Consider the following 21,098-nt stretch of genomic DNA (forward strand, 5'->3'; position numbering starts at 1 on the left):
AATCCTGGTTTCCAGATCACCCCCCCCCCCCCCAATTATTCTATAAGGGTACTTGAGTTTGCTGGAAATGATTTCTGCCTTACTCTAGTTGGAAAGCAATAATAGGCATATTGGCTTTAGGTTTACAGAAGTGTATAGCAGATTTTTGAATGACAGATGGAGTAAACACCACTCCAAATGCATGGCTTTGCTGTTTACTTCCACAGTAGGCGTGCACGGAAGTAGTGTGCATGAAAAGGAGACTAATCAGTACTGTACGCAAGAAAGAGTCACGTCTCCAGCTATTTCCAATTGGTCCACTTGTCCTGAAGGAATTCGATGGGTATAATCAAATACCACTTGCCCGTTCACAATCACCCTGTAGTTATTCCTCAGGTTGGTGATCTCCATCTAGTGAGGGGGGAAATGCAGAATTTTATGTTGTCATTTTTTCAAGTTGCATAATGATGGTCAATGCTTTCCAGCCAATGCATTGATTTCCACATTCCTTTGGAAAGTCTTACTTACATAGAAGGCTTGACCAGGTGAGAAAGGCATGGCGTGACCGTGTCGTTCCTCCGTACCCCATGCGCCGTTGAGGAAGGAGTTCCGGACAAGCACTCTCTCTTTGAATCGGGGATTGATGTGCAAAGCAATGTTGCCAGTCATGCTGTTTTTCAGGTTCACGTGGAATCTGGAGGAAAAAAAAGGGAATCTGGAGGGATAGAAAGGAAACTATCTCATCTGTCTATGAAATAGCACAGTTGGTCAGTTTTTTGGCACCAGAAAGATCCACTGGCAGAAAACCATTTACTGGATCCATCAAAGATTCCCACCCACAACCTACAAACATGTGAATGAAAAGATATTTCCTAACTGGCTTAGATTTTGTCGAAACAGTGTAAAACAATATTGCATATCATATACAAGGGTTGAATGAAAAGAAATGCCTCCACCTTCATAACTCCTCAACCGATGCAGGATTGGTATGTGGAAGGTATTTATTTATTTATTTTAAACTTTTTTATCCCGATCTTCTCACCTCCGTAGAGGGACTCAGACCAGCTTACAGCAAGGATTCAACATCATACAACAATACAAGATTAAGTTCGCAGCTTGGGTGTGATCCTGCACTCATCACTGAGCCTAGAACCTAAGGTTTCAGCGGTGACCAGGGGAGTATTCGCACAGTTAAAACTTGTGCACCAGCTGCACCCGTACCTTGGGAAGTCTGACTTGGCCACGGTAGTCCACGCTCTGGTTACATCCCGTATAGACTACTGCAACGCTCTCTACGTGGGGTTGCCTTTGAAGACTGGTCGAAAGCTTCAAATGGTCCAACACTCGGCAGCCAGGATCCTAACAGGAGCGGCACTCAGGGAACATACAACTCCTCTGTTGCACCAGCTCCAGTGGCTGCCAGTTTGCTACAATTCAAAGTGCTGGCTCTAGCCTATAAAGCCCTAAATGTTTCTGGCCCGACTTACCTCTCCGAACGCATCTCCTCCTATGAACTAGCTAGGACATTAAGATCATCTGGGGAGGCCCTGCTCTCGGTCCCGCTGGTATCACAGGCACACCTGGCGGGGACGAGAGACAGGGCCTTCTCAGTGGTGGCCCCTCGGCTGTGGAATGCCCTTGCTACAGATATCAGATCGGCCTCCTCCTTATTGGTATTTCGGAGGAAAGTGAAGACCTGGTTGTTCAAACAGGCATTCGATTAGGCAGTGTAATTGATTATAGGAACACGGAATAACGGTTGATGATATTGGATTCTGATTCTATTGATGAGACATGAATGATTTGTCATATTGATGTTTAATTGTTGTTATGCTATTGTTTTTAAATGCTCCAATGGTTTTGTAATGTGTGTATTGAAATTGCTGTTGTTAATCGCTTTGAGTCGCCCAAGGGCTGAGAAAAGTGGTATATAAATGAAGTAAATAAATAAATAAATAAATAAATAAATAAAATACATATAGATAAAATACATATATACCAAATCGCCAAGGTAAAATCATGTTCAACTCAGTCCGCATATGTGGTCACTCACTTTGGTCTGTAATCAGTCTCATTATTCTGGGAATGCTTCGTTCCATAACCAGGATTTCACTAGCCTCCTGAAGGACAAGAGGGAGGGGGCACATCTAATTTTGCTCGGGAGAGAGTTCCATGGCCGAGGGGCCACCACAGAGAAGGCCCTGTCTCTCATCCCCACCAATCGCGCTTGCGAAGGTGGTGGGACTGAGAGCAGGGCCTCTCCGGAAGATCTTAATGTCCTTGATGGTTCATAGGGGAGAATATGTTCGGACAGGAAAACTGGGCCGGAACCGTATAGGGATTTATAGGGATTTATAGATATAGATTAAAACCAGCACTTTGAATTGTGCTCGGAAGCTAATTGGCAACCAGTGGAGCTGGTGCAGCAAGGGAGTTGTGCGCTCCCTATACCCAGCTCCCGTCAGTAGCCTGGCTGCCGAGCGCTGGACTAATTGCAGCTTCCAGGTACTGGCTTGGTCAGTAGTCTCGCCTCTACAGTTCCATTTTGGTGGGAAGCCTTAGCATTGAACGGTTGTGTTGTTAAAGTGCAAAGTATGGAACCCTGTGCAGACGGTCAATCAATGCGACTTAAGCAACATGCAGTCATTGAATTCTTGACAGCAGTTGAGGAGATCCATCAGACAATGCAAACTGTTTATGGTGATTGTGTTGATGTGAGTACTGTGCATCATTGGGAGAGTAAGTTTAAAAATGTTGAGGTGGGAACATCTGACTTGCATGACAAAGAGTTGCGATGTCCTGTGATAACAACCATTGTGTTTCACAAGCAAAAGGTTGACAGATTGATTCAGGACAATCGTCATATCACTCAGAGAGAAATTTCAAGCAGGTTAAAGAGCACATTCTAAGGATTATTTCTGTGTTTGATTTATTAAAATATTCCCATCCAAACCTAAGTAATGAAGATGGAGGCATTACTTTTCATTCAACCCTCATAATATAATATTGTGTCTTCTTTACAAAGGCACCTGTTGGCTGTAAATGGCACGTTCCCCACAACTGCGATCTTCCGGAACTCAGTGAAGTTTCCTGGGATGGCTGCACAAAATGGGACAGCCTGGAGATAGAACAGAAGAGATTTAGTCCTTCAAACAAAAGTAGCAAGTCAGGTAACTAAGAACTTAATACATAATCATGAAGCCAACAGGAAGTTGAATGGGGGTGGCGAAGTACTCAAACACTGTTTCCTTCCTAAATATCTTGGTGTCACCTTAGGTCGAACACTAATCCCCAAATTTCAAGGTCTATTTTCCCGAAACTCCACCAGTGTTCACATTTGGGCATATTGGGTATTTTGTGCCAAGTTTGGTCCAGATCCATCATCGTTTGAGTCCACAGTGCTCTCTGGATGTAGGTGAACTACAACTCCAAAATTCAACGTCGATGCTCACCAAACCCTTCCAGTATTTTACGTTGGTCATGGGAGCATATTCAAGACCCTAAAGACTAACTATTGACTGCCATGAATCTACTACAGGCCACCAGTTGACAGCAGGGATGTCTACATTGCAGAAATAATGCAATTTGACAGCACTTTACCTGCCATGACTCAATGCTATGGACTCACAGAGTCTGCAGTTTTACAAGTCCCTGCCAAAGAGTGCTAGTGCTTCACCGAACTGCAATTCCCAGGATTCCATACTATGAAGGTATGGCAGTTAAAGTGGTGTTAAACTGCATTAATTATACAGTATAGATGTATTTTAAGACAGCTCTCCAATATTTTTACATTTTCAGTGGTTGAGGACTAAGAAACATAAAAACTGGGCAGTAAAGATACTCACGGGATTGGCCAAAGTCACTCCACTGAAGCCCTGAGAAGAGATGGGAAAAGCAAAGAGAAGACCCTTATTATATAAATCACGGATCTGAAAGGCACCAAAGACAATCTAGATACCAAAGTTTTAAGCCCCTGATTTATCTATTATATTATTATGGCTTCCCAGATATTAATCCACAAACCTGGGTCTTCTTGGTCTTCTGTTTCTTCTGCAAAGAAGGAAAAGAGAAGCAATAATTTAATATACAAAGAACTACAATTTGGTCTTGTTCTTTAAAATTACTGTTCATTCATGAATAACATGAATGAGTTTTCTGTGAGTTTTTCAGGCTCTCTGGCCCTGTTCCAGAAGCATTCTCTCCTGACATTTTGCCCACATCTATGACAGGCATCCTCAGAGGTTGTGAGGTCTGTTGGAAACTAGAAAAATGGGGTTTATGTATCTGTGGAATAATGTCCAGGGTGGCAAATACATGAACCCCACTTTCCTAGTTTCCAACAGACCTCACAGCCTCTGAGGATGCCTGCTATAGATGTGGGCGAAACGTCAGGAGAAAATCTAGCTACTAGTATTTTAAAAAAACACCTTTAAAATCAGGACAGTAAATAAAGAGCAGCACTCACAAAACAGGAAAATTTCAGACAAGAAACAACCAGGACCAGGAAGTACCTCCCAACAAAGGATTCCCCCAGGTAGGAATCAGCCAGACTTTGAAGCTACAACGCTACTCAATGCTAATCAACATTCACACTTGCCTCAAGCAGACAAGAGTTCTTTCTCCCACCCTGGACATTCCACAGATAAATAAACCCAATTTTCCTAGTTTCCAACAGACCTCACAGCCTCTGAGGATGCCTGCTATAGATGTGAGCGAAATGTCAGGAAAAAATGCTTCTGGAACATGGCCATACAGCCCGGAAAACTCACAGCAACCCAATTATTCTGGCCATGAAAGCCTTCGACAACACATTGAACATAGAATAAATTTGCTTGTCACAGGAAACCAGTAGGAAGATAAGTCTTTTAACGAATAAATAATTTAATATAACAACAACAACAACACTTTATTTATATTCCACCCTATCTCCCCAATGGGACTCAGGGCAGACACAGTATACATTCAGTGTCGTTTTGGACAGACAGGACAGAGATAGAACAGAAAGGAGGTATGTTGTGTTGACGTCCAGCTTTTTTGGACCCTTGGAAGTTGTGCTCGAATCCAGCACAAAGGGTTGCTGTCGCTCCATCCTCTATGACGAAGAGCCATCAGGACTTCCTCCTTGATTTTGGTGATTGGGCATTTTCTGATCTTTTTCTTTTATGGCATAATAAAATATCTTCCCCACTTTTTTAGCAGTACTTAATTTTGCTACTTACAGCTCCAAGCTGTTTATGAACTGCTTAGGTAAACAGTAACTGGGCTGACAGTCGGGTGCTCATGCCAAACTAGGGCTTCAAACTGGCAACTTTTAGGTTGGTAGATCTTATCATTGCTGGTGATTTACCAGTTGTGCTAAAGCCCGGCCTTATCTCTCCTATCTCTTCCTCCTTTTTATCCTTCACAGAACTAACACAGCTACTTCTCTGTAAATTTCAACTGAGCTGTGAACTTCCCAGTTAATCTTGAGTTAGAAGGCAGGTCAAGATACTATTTGTAAAATTCAGGCAGCTTCCAGTTGCTGTAAAGTTTCCACCAAACCAAATAAATACTCACCGAAATTGATGTTTGTACAAAGTGTGGCTGAGCAAACATACCACCAACCTGCAAAGGCAGATAGATTGATCATTCAGAGGATATTGGGCATTGCAACAGTAAAATCATACTTTAGTCTTTTTACTCATGACAGTCCTGGAGGATGCTACTGGACAGCTATAGGAGAGAAGAAGACCCATGTTGGATCAAACCAAAGGATTGTCTTGGCCAGAATTATTTTTCCTATAGTGACCACCAGATGGGGAAATGGGAACCAAAATGACAACCACAATCAGAAATCCATCAGGACAGTGTTTCTCAAGGGGAGGGGGGGATGTCAGAGGGGTTGCCAAAGACCATCAGAAAACTGTGTGGGAAGCTTGGCCCAATTCTATCGTTGGTGGGCTTCAGAATGCTCTTTGGTATAAATCCCAGCAACTACAACTCCCTAATGTCAAGGTCTATTTCCCCCAACTCCACCAGTGTTTGCATTTGGGCATATTGAGTATCCATGCCAAATTTGGTCCAGATCCATCATTGTTTGAATCCATCGTGCTCTCTGGATGTAGGTGAACTACAATTCCCAAATTCAAGGTCAATGCTCACCAAACCCTTCCAGTATTTCCTGTTGGTCAGGGGAGTTCTGTAGGAGCCCCTGGTGGCTCAGTGGGTTAACCCCTGTGCCGGCAGGACTGAAGACCTACAGGTCGCAGGTTCAAATCCAGGGACAGGTGGATGAGCTCCCTCTATCAGCTCCAGCTCCTCATGCGGGGACATGAGAGAAGCCTCCCACAAGGATGATAAAAACATCAAATCATCTGGGCGTCCCCTGGGCAACGTCCTTGCAGACGGCCAATTCTCTCACACCAGAAGCAACTTGCAGTCTCTCAAGTCGCTCCTGACACAACAAAAAAAAAGGGGAGTTCTGTGTGTCAAGTTTGGTTCAATTCTATCATTGGTGGAGTTCAGGATGCTCTTTGATTGTAGGTGAACTATACATCCCAGCAACTACAACTCCCAAATGACAAAATCAATCCCCTCCCCCACAACCTTCCTAATGCTGCAAACCCTTAATACAGTTCCTTACGTTGTGGCCACCCCCAACAATAAAATTATATTTGTTGATACTTCATAATTGTAATTTTTCTCTGTTATGAATCGTAATGTAAATATCTGATATGCAAGATGTATTTTCATTCACTGGACCAAATTTGGCACAAATACCCGATACACCCAAATTTGAATACTAGTGGGGTTGTGGGGGATTGATATTGTAATTTGGGAGTTGTAGTTCACCTACAATCAAAGAGCATTCTGAATTCCACCAGCGATGGAATTGAACCAATCTTGGCACACAGAGCTCCCATGACCAACAGAAAATACTGGAGAACAGTTTGGTGGGCATTGACCTTGAGGTTTGGAGTTGTAGTTCATCTACATCCAGAGAGCACTGTGGACTCAAACAATGATGGATCTGGACCAAACTTGGCATGGATACTCAATATGCCCAAATGTGAGCACTGGTCGATTTTAGGGAAAATAGACCTTGACATTTGAGAGATGTAGTTGCTGGGATTTATAGTTCATTTATAGAGCATTCTGAACCCCACCAACGATAGAATTGGGCCAAACTTCCCACACAGAACCCCCATGACCAACAGCAAATACTGTGTTTTCCTATTGTCTTTGGTGACTCTGATACCCCCTTGCAACCCCCCCCCCCCCCAGGGATCCCGACCCCCAGGTTGAGAAACGCTGATCTATACAGATTGGAACAGTTTCATTAAAAAAGCAGCAAAGTTGCTCAGGTGTCTCAACCGATGATCAGTGATTCTGGAAGCTGAAGATCAAAACACCTGGAAGATCAGAATTTGGGGGAAACTGCTTTACAGAGTGGATTGTAGGTTTTTTCAGGCTACACGGCCATGGTCTAGAGGCATTCTCTCCTGACGTTTCGCCTGCATCTATGGCAAGCATCCTCAGAGGTAGTGTTTTACAGAGTGTTGTGAAGATGAATATGCTAAATCTCTGGGCATATTCCACTTTGGATAACTCTTACAAAAGACCACCATCAGTTTCACCACTTGCTGGTTTTGCAAGTAGAAGTGGCAATACAAAGCAAAAGGAGACATCATCAAGAAATTGAAGGTTTCTACTTACATTGGTGGCAGTGACAACATTGTAAGCTGGAGGAGCATAAGGTGGTGGAGTCTGAAAGAGAAGAAGGACAATACTAGGGTTGGATTCAGATTTAGGTAAGTGGCACCAATGGGATAGTTGTCCCATTTTTCTCACAGGGGCTTTTTCAGGCCCTGACTCTAGCAAAAAGAGTCCTTCTAAATGGGATGTAAAGGACAGGTGCCCCCAAATCAGATTACCCCCCTCCCAATAGATGCAGCCCTACAGATAGTATTAGGCTTCAGGTCCTGTTCTGTCTTCCAGGAGCTTGGTTTGCATTGCCCCTTAGTTGCTTGAAATAGCATCCTTTTGCATTTTCCCCAGGGTTGCTACAGCCTTAGCAGCACCCTAATAGTCAAACATTAACAGAGGCTGGAAGCCAACCTGCAAGCCTTTTGCAGCTGTTGGCTTAAAAAAGTATCTCTTTGGTCCAGAGACCGCCCTTTTTCCCGGGGATGAGATCTCCATTTTGGGGAAGCTTTCCCGCCTTCTTCAGTTTAGAAAAAGCCTCAGATGTGCTGGTGGTCAAGCTAGGCAGCTCGGACAGGCCATCGCGAGAACTTACCCTCCTACCTTTGAAACTGGTGCTGAGCTCAGATAGGGGAAGACCTGCTCTTTCTAAAAGATAGCAGCTCAGCGCTGGGGCAGAGAATATCTCAGGATTTCTCTGCCATTGGGAGAGGCTCCATTATTTTATCCCCAAACTAACCTTGAGCTTGGATAGGGGAAGATCTGCTCTTTCTAAAAGATAGCAGCTCAGGGTTAGGTTAAAAGATCCCAGGATTTTTCTACCGTTGGGGAAAGTTAACTCAGCAGCTGAAGGAAAAGGGAAGGAAAAACATCTATATGGTTTCACAAGTTGACTGTTTGTCAACTTCATCAAGCTGTGCCAAGTCTGTCAAGGACTTTGAGAAATAAATGTTCTGTTTGATGTTCAAATCTGGACTGGTCTCAGTTGCTGGGAATCCTAAGCTTCTAAGTAAGGCACTTGCAGTTCACCCGGATAAAGAGAGAAGCACATCTTAGTTTTAACTTTATAGTGTCTGGGGGTGAAGGCACAGGTCCCATCAGCCTCAGCAACCATAACCAGTGGTTAGGATTTTTTTTTTCATGTCAGGAATGACTTGACAAACTTCTGGTGTGAGAAAATTGGCCATCTGCAAGGACATTGCTCAGGAGGCGCCTGGATGTTTTACCATCCTGTTGGTGGCTTCTCTCATGTCTCCACATCAGCTGGAGCTGACAGACAGGAGCTCACCCCACTCCCTGGATTCAAACCACCGACCTTTCAGTCAGCAGTCCTGCAGGCACAAGGCCTTAGCCATTGTGCCACCGGGGACTCCAATGCTGGAGGCAAGAGAGGTGGAAATCATGCAACTTACATTGCCAACAAAGTTGATGCAGTTCACAGTGATATCCCCATTGACGAACAATTTCTGGACCAAGTGGAATGGGAGGCCATGACTGTATTCCAGGAAGTGGCTGCCATTAACAGATACCTGGAGAAGGAGGAGGTGAAGGTGGTTAAGAAAGACCAGAAGACAGTGTGTAAGCTTTGTCGGCTTGGATTCCAACCACTAGATGGCAGCTTTCAAGAAAGAAAGACTCATGAACAGGATGGAAAATCTGAAGCTCTCCAGATGTTGCTGGATTACAACTCCCATCATTCCAATTCATGAGTACAGTTGAAGCTCTTGCCTTTTCTAAACTTTCATGGAGGATAAACCTTGGGTGCATCTACACCAGGTATGGGCAAACTTCAGCCCTCCAAGTGTTTTGGACTCCAACTCCCACAATTCCTAACAGCTGTCCAAAACACCTGGAGGGCTGAAGTTTGCCCATACCTGGTGTAGATGCACTCAAGGTTTATCCTCCATGAGAGATGTTTTGGACAGCTGTTAGGAATTGTGGGAGTTGGAGTCCAAAACACCTGGAGGACTGAAGTTTGCTCATGCATGATCTACACTGTAGAATGAATGCAGATGCCACTTTAAGTCTCATAGTGTCTCATAGTGTGTGTTTGCATTTATATATGTGGTTTTGCATGTGCAAAACCACATATATAAACGCAAACACACACATATACACTTATACACAAATATATACACACACAAAACACATATACACAAGCTGAACCACTGCAACGTATGGCAGGGGACAGCTAGTACATAATAAATAATAAAATTAATATTTTGGTTTTGAAACTTGTACTGAGCTTCAACTTTTGGGAGGAGGAGTCAATTTTTTCGACAACATTGCCAAATATCATTACAGCCTCCACATTTGAATATAATGGGATCGTAGCTGAACGGACAAGATCTCACCTGATAGCAGTGGCTCTTGACATTGAGGATCATCTCAAAATACACTCCGGGCTGGAAGGGTATGTTGCGGACCCGCTGCTCAGGTCCCCAGCGCCCATTTTGCTGCGTGTTACACACGACTACGTGTCCTTCAGAGAACCGTGGGTTGAAGTGAAAAGCAATGTCGCCGTTCTGACACACCAGATTCACTACAAAACTAAAATGCAGGGTGATGTTTGAGACCGACATGCTAGGTTCACTACAAAACTCAAATACAAGAGGATATTTGAGGAAGATGGGTAACCTCACTGTAGGTAATCTCACCTGATTGCAACGTATTGGTAAAGATTTGGTGGAAAGAGAGAGAGAACAATAAAGAGAGAGATCAAGTGCAGAGGAGCAAGGAGACTTGAGGAGAACAGGAGTCATGAAAATACATAGGTTCCATTCACAATATGCCATTATGGCACTATCATTCCATTTCATTGCGTGGCAGCAAGCCTATAGCGTCCTGTTCTTTAGTGAAACACTAGATTTATTTATCTAAGAATACAAAATGCCCCTTCCTAAACTAAAAATCCCAAGTGCCACAGGATGTCGCCACAGCAACTAAAAGCAAAATCATTGCACTATAGCTGTATATTGTGAAAGGTTCCATAAAACAAGAGTGGGAATTGTGTAGTTTTATCAGATGTTCTTTGGTTAGACCACACCTAGAATATTGTGTCCAATTCTGGGCACCACAATTCAAGAGAGATACTGGCAAGCTGGAATGTGTCCAAAGGAGGGCGACTAAAATGATCAAGGGTCTGGAGAACAAGCCCTATGAGGAGTGGCTTAAGGAGCTGGGCATGTTTAGCCTGAAGAAGAGAAGGCTGAGAGGAGATATGATAGTAATGTATAAATATGTGAGAGGAAGCCACAGGGAGGAGGGAGCAAGCTTGTTTTCTGCTTCCCTGGAGACTAGGACGCGGAACAATGGCTTCAAACTACAAGAGAGGAGATTCCATCTGAACATGAGGAAGAACTTCCTGACTGTGAGAGCTGTTCAGCAGTGGAACTCTCTGCCCCGGAGTGTGGTGGAGGCTCCTTCTTTGGAAGCTTTTAAACAGAGGCTGGATGGCCATCTGTCAGGGGTGATTTGAATGCAATATTCCTGCTTCTTGGCAGGGGGTTGGACTGGATGGCCCATGAGGTCTCTTCCAACTCTTTGATTCTATGATTCTAGGACTACAACATCCAGCATTCTGTGCCATAAGCTATACTGTCTAGGACTGATAGGAATTAGAGTACCAAAAATCTGGAGGAAAGATATTGTACAGTAATGTAACATAGGCAGACTGCAATGGGGTGATATTATAAAGGAGATGCAAGAAGCAAGCAGCTATGACTAAATCATATACAGTAAAGTACAATAAGCAGACTGCTATGGAACGATATGTTGTAAAGTGCAATAAGCGGACTGCTATGGGAAGATACTGGTATTAGACAGTAATGTGCAATAGGCAGACTGCTATTGGAAGATGTTATACAGTAATGTCAAATAAGCAGACTGTTGTGGGAAGATATGCAGTAATGTGCAACAGACATAATTTTGGGGAGATATTATACAGTGATGTGAAATAGACAACTGCTATGGGAAGATATTATGGAATAATGGGAAATTGGCAGACTACTATGGTAAGATATTATACAGTAACGTGCAATACGCAGACTGCTAGTACAATAGGTAGCTGCTATGGAAAGATACAGTAATGTGAATTAAGCAGAGAGCTATAGGAAGATACTGGTATTATAAAGTGCAATAAGCAGATTGCTATAGGAAGATACTGGTATTATACAGTACTGTAATGTTAAATAGTCAAAGTACTATGGCAAGATATTATACAGTAATGTGCAATACACAGACTGCTAGTACAATAAGCAAGTTGCTATGGAAAGATATTATACAGAAATGTACAATAAGCAGGGTGTTGTGGGAAGAAAATATACAATAACTAGAATAAGCAGTCTACAATAGTTAGACCATATACAGTAATGTGCTATCCGGAGATAATATACAGGAAGTACAATAGACAGGTTACACTGGGAATATATTATAAGGTAATGGAATCAACAGACTGCTCTGGGAAGATATTATATAGTAACTGGGACAATATATAGTAACTTACAATAGACAGATTGCTATTGGGAGATATTATAAATTAACTGGAACAATATACAGCAATTTACAATAGGCAAGACATTATACAGTAATGTACAATAGGCTATTGGGAAATATAAAGTAACAGGGGCAATATACAGTAACTTATAATACTGTATTATGATAGGCAAACTGCTATGGAAAGATATTATGCAGTAAGGTGAAATAAGCAGACTGCTATGGGAAGATACTGGTATTATACAGTAATGTGAAATAGGCATACTGCTATGGGAAGATGTTATAAAGTAATGTGAAATAGGCAGACTACTGTGGCAAGATATTATACAGCAATGTGTAATACGCAGGCTGCTAGTACAATAGGCAGGCTGCTATGGAATGATGTTATACAGCAAAGTGCAATGAGCAGGATGCTGTAGGAAGAAAATATACAGTAACTAGAAAAAGCAGTTTGCTATGAGAAGATCATATACAGTAATGTGCTATGGGGAGATAATATACAGGAAGTGAAATAGGCAGGTTACACTGGGAATATATTATAAAGTAAATGGAATCAACAGACTGCTCTGGGAAGATATTATATAGTAACTGGGACAATATATAGTAACTTACTATAGACAGGCTGCTATTGTAAGACATTATACAGTAATGTACAATAGGCTATTGAGAGATATTATAAAGTAACAGGGGAAATACATAGTAACTTACAATTGGCAAACTGCTATGCAAAGATATTATGTTGTAAAGTGTAATAAGCAGACTGCTATGGAAAGATACTGGTATTATACAGTAATGTGAAATAAGCAGCCTGTTATAGGAAGATACGGGTATTATACAGTAATGTGCAATAAGCAGACTGTTATAGGACGATATGGGTATTATACAGTACTGTAAAGTGAAATAGGCAAACTACTGTGTCAAGATATTATACAGTAATGTGTAATACACAGACTGCTAGTACAATAGGCAAGTTGCTATAGAAAGATATTATACAGAAAGTGCAATAAGCAGGATGTTGTGGGAAGAAAATATACAATAAGCAGGATGCTGTGGGAAGAAAATATACAATAACTAGAATAAGCAGTCTGCTATGTTCGACCATATAAAGTAATGTGCTATGAGGAGATAATATACAGGAAGTGCAATAGATAGGTTACACTGGGAAGATATTATAAGTTAAATGGAATAAACAGACTTCTCTGGGAAAATATTATATAGTAACTAGGACAATATATAGTAACTTACAATAGACTGCTATTGAGAGATACTATGAAGTAACTGGAACAATATACAGCAGCTTACAATAGGCAGAATACTATTGCAAGACATTATACAGTAATGTACACTAGGCTATTGGGAGATATTATAACGTAATGGGGACAATATACAATAACTTACAATAGGCAGGCTGCAATGGAAAGAAATTATGCACTCAAGTGCAATAAGCAGACTACTATGGGAAGATACTGGTATGATACAGTAATGTGAAATAGGCAGATTGCTATGGGAAGATGTTATAAAGTAATGTGAAACAGGCAGACTATTATGGCAAGATATTATACAGTAATGTATAATATGCAGACTGCTAGTACAATAGGCAAGCTGCTATGGAAAGATGTTATACAATAATGTGCAATAAGCAGGATACTGTGAGAAGAAAATATAACTAGAATAAGCAGTCTCCTATGAGAGGACTGTATACAGTAATGCACTATGGGGAGATAATATACAGGAAGTGCAATAGGCAGGTTACACCAAGAAAACATTATAAGGTAAATGGAATAAACAGACTGCTCTGGGAAGACATTATATAGTAACTGGGACAATATACAGTAACTTACAATGGACAGACTGCTATTGAGAGATACTATAAAGTAACTGGGATACTATACAGCAACTTACTATGGCAAGATATTATGCAGTAATGTACAAGAAGCAGTCTACTATGGCAATATATTATACAGTAATGTGCAATAGGCTATTGGGAGATATAAAGTAACTGGGGCAATGTACAGTAACTTACAATAGGCAAACTGCTATGGGAAGTGGCAATATACAGTATTATACAGTAATAGGCTATTGGGGGATATTATAATAGGCTATGGGGGATATTATAAAGTAACTGGGGCAATATACAGTAACTTACGATAGGCAGACTGCTATGGGAAGATATTATACAGTGATGTGCAATAAGCAGACTGCTATAGGAAGATACTGATATTATACAGTACTGTAACGTGAAATGGGCAGCCTACTATGGCAAGATATTATACAGTTATGTACAATAGGCTATTGGGAGGTAGTATAAAGTAACAGGGGCAATATACAGTAACTTACAATAGGCAGACTGCTATGGAAAGATATTATGCAGTAAAGTGAAATAAGCTGACTACTATGGCAAGATATACAGTAATGTGTAATACACAGACTGCTAGTACAATAGGCAAGCTGCTATGGAAATATATTATACAGTAATGTGAAATAAGCAGGATATGGGAAAAAAATATACAACAACTAGAATAAGCAGTCTGCTATGCGAAGATCATATACAGTAATGTGCTATGGGGAGATAATATACAGGAAGTGACATAGGCAGGTTACACTGAGAAAACATTATAAGGTAAATGGAAGACATTACATAGTAACTGGGACAATATGCAGAAACTTACAATGAACAGACTGCTGTTGGGAGATAATTGAGAAATATTGGGAGATACTATAAAGTAACTGGGATACTATACAGCAACTTACTATGGCAAGATATTATACAGTAATGTGCAATAGGCTATTGGGAGATATTATAAAGTAACTGGGGAAATATACAGTAACTTACAACAGGCAGACTGCTATGGGAAAGTATTGCAGAGGAAGTGATATAGACTGCTATGGGAAACTAATATAGAGTAAGGGCAGGGGCGGCTCAACCATTACGCAAAGTAAGCATTCGCAGTATAGTTGATTTTGCTCAGGGGCGCTCTTGAGGCGCTCTTGGGGGAAAATAGACCTTGACATATGCAAGTTGTAGTTACTGGGATGTATAGTTCACCTAAAATCAAAGAGCATTCTGAACTCCACCAATGATGGGATTGAACCAAATAGGGCGCACAGAACTCCCATGACGAACAGAAAATATATATCAATGATTGGCTGGGGGGAGGGCACCAAAATACTGTTTGCTTACTGTTGAAAATTACCTAGGGCCCCCTCTGAGTAAGGGGAATAGGCAGACTTTCGTGGGAGGATAATAAACAGTGATGTACGATTTGTCACTGAACATACTGGTTGATACAGTCCTTGGAATCTGGTATAGGAAGGGTCACGTCATAGTAATAAAATAAAGGAATCCTTAGGTGGAAAATGGACAAACCTTTTCACAGGATGCTGGACCTGGCCTTGGATGATAATCATCTTCCCTTCGCTCAAGCCCCCCAAAATGGGGCCAGTAAAAGGAAGGGTCTGTGAAGGGAAACAGAAAACATGGTCAACCTGCTTGGTCCCCTCCTCAGACCTCAAGCATACGTTAGCTAACTGTAAGAAGGAGCTCAATATAACAGCATGCTCTTCTGTCTTTTGACCACCAGCATTTGTTTTTCAAACTGGACAATTTTGCCCTTAAGACAGTGTAGCAACAGCATTGGAAGACATTTGGCAGACTGGATTTGAGAGCTGAAGACAGGATGGGTAAACACAGAGAAACTATCAGCCCTTATGCAATCATAACTGGTAGGCAGTTATTAGGATAACCATGTTTGCTTTGCTTTTAGAAAACCTGTACATTTGAGTAAACAGACTGATAAAAGGGAGGTGAGCTTTTCCAACTGTGTGTACATCTTTAAAAAAAAAAAGCTCTGGACTACCTTTTGTTGTGTAATTTCTGGTAAATGTTTGCATGGTCTTTCCAGCAAATCTCGACTCTCCATGTTGGAGCAATGCCAAACCATATACCATTAACTGCTGTTCCCTGGAAACAGCAAGAAACAACTGTACGCAATGGGGGACACAACAAGTGCCATCCTTATGACCCACTAGAAAAGTCAAAATGTGTCTTCCACACATACCTTTCAACATTCCACAGACTAAAAGCAAGTCACATGGGACTAAGCAACATGAAGGTTGGTCAAGATAGAAAAACTATCAATGAGGAAGAACAGACAAGCTGGGAGAGGCTACAGCAGCTTGCCCTTGCCTGCTTCTAATGCAGTGGTTCTCAACCTTCCTAATGCCGCGACCCCTTAATACAGTTCCTCATGTTGTGGTGACCCCCAACCATAACCCTAACATTATGAATCACCATATAAATAATGATCTGCAGGATGTAATTTCATTCACTGGAGCAAATTTGGCACAAATACCTGGTATGCCCAAATTTGAATACTGGTGGAGTTGGTGGGGGAATTGATTTTGTCATTTGGGAGTTGTAGTTGCTGGGATTTACAGTTAACCTGCAAACAAAGAGCATTCAGAACCCTACCAACAATGGAATTGAACCAAAGTTGGCACACAGAACTCCCATGACAAACAGAAAATACTGTTTGGTGGCCATTGACCTTGAGTTTGGGAGTAGTAGTTCGCCTACATGCAGAGAGCACTGTGGGCTCAAACAATGATGGCATGGATACTCAATATGCCCAATGTGAAAACTGATGGGGTTTGGGGAAAACAGACTTTGGCATTTGGGAGTTGTATTTGCTGGGATTTATAGTTCACCTACAATCAAGGAGCATTCTGAACCCCACCAATGATAGAATTGGGCCAAAGTTCCCACACAGAACCCCCATGACCAACGGAAAATGGTCTGATGGTCTTTGGTGACCTCTGATGGCCTTTGGTGACCCCTCTGATGGCCTTTGGTGACCCCTCTGAAACCTTCTCGCGACCCTCCCCCCCCAGGGGTCCCGACCCCTAGGTTGAGAAACACTGTTCTAATGCAACGTTTCTCAGCTTAGGGGTCACAACCACTAGAGGGGTCGAATAGGCATTTCAGACGGGTTACCAAAGACCATCAGAAAACACATATTTCTGATGACCTTAGGAGCCCCTTTGGCAGAGAACGCTGAAGATCTCTCTCACTTGTCCTTCTCTTCCTTTTTGAAGAGAATCCTCCCACCAAAAGCCCTCCTCTGCTGTGATTGGCCAACCTCTCAGCCAAGGGGAGGGTTGTTTCTGAGACTCCAAGTGGGGAGGGGAGAGCAGGTATGCTTGGCTCATGGCAGCATGGTGCACATGCATGGGTGAGGGGGAGTGTGCGAGGCTGGAGGGAGGCTCACGCCAGTGAGTCACTTCAAGGCAGGGAGGAAAGCACCGCACAACGTGAGACTAAGAGCGGCCCAGCAACATCAGGAGGAGAAGCAGTAGAAGCAGCTTAGGTAATTTGTAAATGCTATTTATTAGAAAAAAAGTCTTTCCTTTTGTTATTTTATTAATTCTCCCATTAGAAAATCCATAAAGATATGGGTGAACTACGACTCCCAAAATCGTGGACCAATCCTCCCCAAACACCGCCAGTATTCAAAGTTGGCCACATTGGGTCTGTGTGCCAAGTGTGGTCCAGATCCGTCATTGTTTAAGTCCACAGTGCTCTCTGGATGTGAACTAAAACTCCAAAACTCAAGGTCAATGCCCACCAAACCATTCCAGTATTTTCTGTTGTTCATGGGAGTTCTGTGTGCCAAGATTGGTTCAATTCCATCATTGGTGGAGTTCAGAATACTCTTTGACTCTAGGTGAACTATAAATCCCAGCAACTACAACTCCCAAATGTCAAGGTCTATTTTCCCAAACTTCACCAGAGTTCAATTTTTTTGCATATTGGGTATTTGTGCCAAATTTGGTTCAGTGAATGAAAATACACTGTGGCGCAGCTGGCTGAGTGTCAGCTGCATTAAGATCACTCTGACCAAAAGGTCATGAGTTCAAAGCCAGCCCGGGTTGGAGTGGGTTTCCAACCAATTGTGTAGCCTGTTGTCGACCTTTGCAACCCAAAAGACAGTTGCATCCGTCAAGTAGGAAAATTAGGTACCACCTTAAAGTGTGGGGAGGCTAAATTAACTAATTTATGAGGCCATAAAAAAGACTCCAGCAAAGCACTCCAGCAAAAAAGCATGCAGGGAATGCGGAAGTACTTCATCAGTGTCGCAGATGGACGATGAAAGCGACAGCTCCCCTGGTGGCCAGAAAAAGTTAAATAGCCTCTGTGTATGTCTGTACATGTTGTATGCTAAAATTGACATTGAATGTTTGCCATATATGTGTACACTGTAATCTGCCCTGAGTCCCCTGTGGGTTGAGAAGGGCAGGATATAAATGCTGTAAATAAATAAATAAATAAATAAAGTAGCAAAATTACAGTTATGACATTGCAACACAAATAATATTATGGTTGGGGGTCCCCACAACATGAGGAAGTGTATTCTCATGTGCCTTCAAGTCTACTGACTTATAAGGACCATTTCACAAGCTCTTCTAAGCATGATCTGGTCAGCAGTGTTTGCCAATACCTTCCTATAAGCCTGAGAGAGGCCACCCAATAGATTTCCATGACTGAGCACTGATCTGAACCCTGATCTCCAGGAATCCTGCCAAACACTCAAACCACTACGGCAGGCCAATTGCTACAGATATCATTTCTTTGATATTAAAAGTACAGTCTTTCCAACACCACCCTGAAGGGTTTTTGTTCTCCTTCCGCACACTCACCGGGTTCCAAATAGGTTGCTGTAAAGCCATCTTTGTGATTGCGGGATCCAAGTTCCCGAGCCTCCCGTTCGTGTATGCTCAGAGAGTGAAAGTACAGGCTTCCAGAAGCGGATTGGTCTGGGGATTTAAGTTTCATTTCCTTGACTTGTGGCATAAAAGAGGCTGTTCTTTCCTCTCACCTTAAACAAACAACACATCCAAAGGAGAGTTCTGCTGAAGGTTATCAGTAGTATAGCTGCTGCTGTTGTTGTTGTGAGAAAAGGAGTTGCTGCTTATTCTTCTGGCTCAACATATCTCTTTGCCAACATAAAGAGAGACAGAGAGAGAAATAGAAGGCTCACCAGTTGAATTTCTGCCTGTTCAATTAAACTGAGTGGCCACTATAGCAGACTGGGAGGCCAGTCCTTTTGCCCCTAATATCATCTGAAGAATGCAGAGGCTGATGAAAAATCCAGGAGAATCTACACATTTCCCAATGTTCAAAATGTTCTGGTGTAAAATGTAAGAGCTGCAATGAAGAAGAGAGAGCTGGTTTCCCTTCAGAAGAAAGAACTCTATTAATTGTTATAGACCTACAGCACAATAGGTAGGTAGGTAGGTAGGTAGGTAGGTAGGTAGGGAGATAGAGGTTTAGCACAGCTGGAAGGGCCGGAGGTTTAGCACAACTGGTAAATCATCTATCAACCAAAAGGTTGCAAGTTCAAAGCCCCAGGTTGCCGTAAACTGCCAACTGTCAGCCTAGCTCATGGTTTACCTAAGCAATTCAACAACAGCTTTAGATTTGATTAGAGAAATTAGGTACCGCTTAAAACTGCTGAACTATGCCATGCTCCTGTCCCTAATATAGGTTTACCTTCTTTGTCCTCCCAACCCTACTGTACACCTGCGAGTCATGGACTGTCTACAGATGTCACATGCAACCGCTGGAACGATTCCATCAACGCTGCCTCTGGAAAATCTTGCAAATCTCTTGAGAAGACAAACTGGAAGAAGCAAAGACCACCAGCATTGAAGCGATGGTCCTCCACCATCAACTCCGCTGGACTGGCCACATTGTCAGGATGCCCAACCACCATCTCCCAAAGCAGTTGCTCTACTCCAAACTCAAGAATGGAAAACGGAATGTTGGAGGACAGGAAAAGAGATTTAAAGATGGGCTCAAAGCCAACCTTAAAAACTCTGGCATAGACACTGAGAACTGGGAGGCCCTGGCCCTTGAGAGTTCCAGCTGGAGGTCGGCTGTGACCAGCAGTGATGTAGAATGTGAAGAGGCATGAATGGAAGGCGAAAAAGAGAAACGTGCCAGAGGAAGGCACGTCAAGCCAACCCTGACCAGGACCGCCTTCCACCTGGAAACCAATGCCCTCACTGCAGGAGAAGATGCAGGTCAAGAATAGTGCTCCACAGTCACCTACGGACCCACCATAAATACACTAATCCTGGAAGACTATTCTCCTCGGACAACAAGGGATCACCTAAGTGTACCTTCTTGAGTAGTTCATTCAGTTTACACCCTAAACCCATGCAGGTTGCACTCATGCCATGAAAACAACCTCTTGCTGATGAATCACTGCATTGTCCACAAGGAAAATTCAGATTTTGTATGATGTGGCAATCCCTTTATTGGGTTAAAGACAGAGCATATGAATTGCTGTGTGGCATTTTAGAAGCTTCAGAGCTATATTTACTAAATTAGCCTGGACTTGTAAAACGGCACACCGTGGTAAATCTCTCCGTTGTTTATACCTTTGGAATGTAACTTCCTCTCCGGTTATCCATGCTGCTTGAATTCCAGTAATGCTTTGCCTTCCGTTTGAATTCCTGAACTACCAGAGTTGTGTAGATTCTAAATTAGAGGGATCAGTCATTGCATCCCAATAACTTAATGGATGGGATGAGGCCCACAACAGAGAGTTTCTGGATTTATCAGGATTGCTCAACCTATGACCTTCCAGGTATTCTTGACTGTAGTTTTGCTAGATCAGCAGCATGCAGATGAGGTTGATGAGAGATATAGTCCATTAGCACCTGTCAGATCATAGTTTCCACTTCTCCTCTCAAATTAGAATCCCTACATACAAATTAGAAGCCCTGCATATTTTGGCCACATAATGAGAAGACAGGAAAGCTTGGAGAAGACAATTATGCTGGGGAAAAAGAAAGGAAAAAGGGAGAGGGGCTGACCAAGGACAAGATGGATGGATGGCATCCTTGAAGTGAGTGGCTTGACCTTGAAGGAGCTGGGG

The 21,098-nt window shown here is 42.5% G+C and overlaps 1 protein-coding gene across 2 annotated transcripts; it reads right to left on the reverse strand.

The window, feature by feature from the left end:
• Positions 1–52: 52 nt before the first annotated feature.
• On the reverse strand, positions 53–19,150 carry LOC137094930 (galectin-4-like). Of its 2 annotated transcripts, none has more exons than XM_067460925.1 (11): positions 18,853–19,150; positions 15,524–15,612; positions 10,017–10,212; positions 9,075–9,191; positions 7,675–7,725; positions 5,536–5,583; positions 4,003–4,029; positions 3,825–3,854; positions 3,009–3,097; positions 508–694; positions 53–390 (listed from the first exon to the last, which is right to left on the reverse strand). In XM_067460925.1, exons 1-11 carry the CDS (start codon positions 18,880–18,882, stop codon positions 247–249), a joined length of 1,008 nt encoding a protein of 335 aa, XP_067317026.1. In that variant the 5' UTR covers positions 18,883–19,150; the 3' UTR covers positions 53–246. The 2 variants fall into 2 exon arrangements, with proteins under 2 accessions (XP_067317026.1, XP_067317027.1); XM_067460926.1 differs by having other exon boundaries at positions 508–673; positions 18,853–19,146.
• Positions 19,151–21,098: the final 1,948 nt, after the last annotated feature.

Source organism: Anolis sagrei, chromosome X (genome assembly GCF_037176765.1).
Source record: "Anolis sagrei isolate rAnoSag1 chromosome X, rAnoSag1.mat, whole genome shotgun sequence".
In the NCBI taxonomy this organism is placed as follows: Eukaryota; Metazoa; Chordata; class Lepidosauria; order Squamata; family Dactyloidae; genus Anolis; species Anolis sagrei.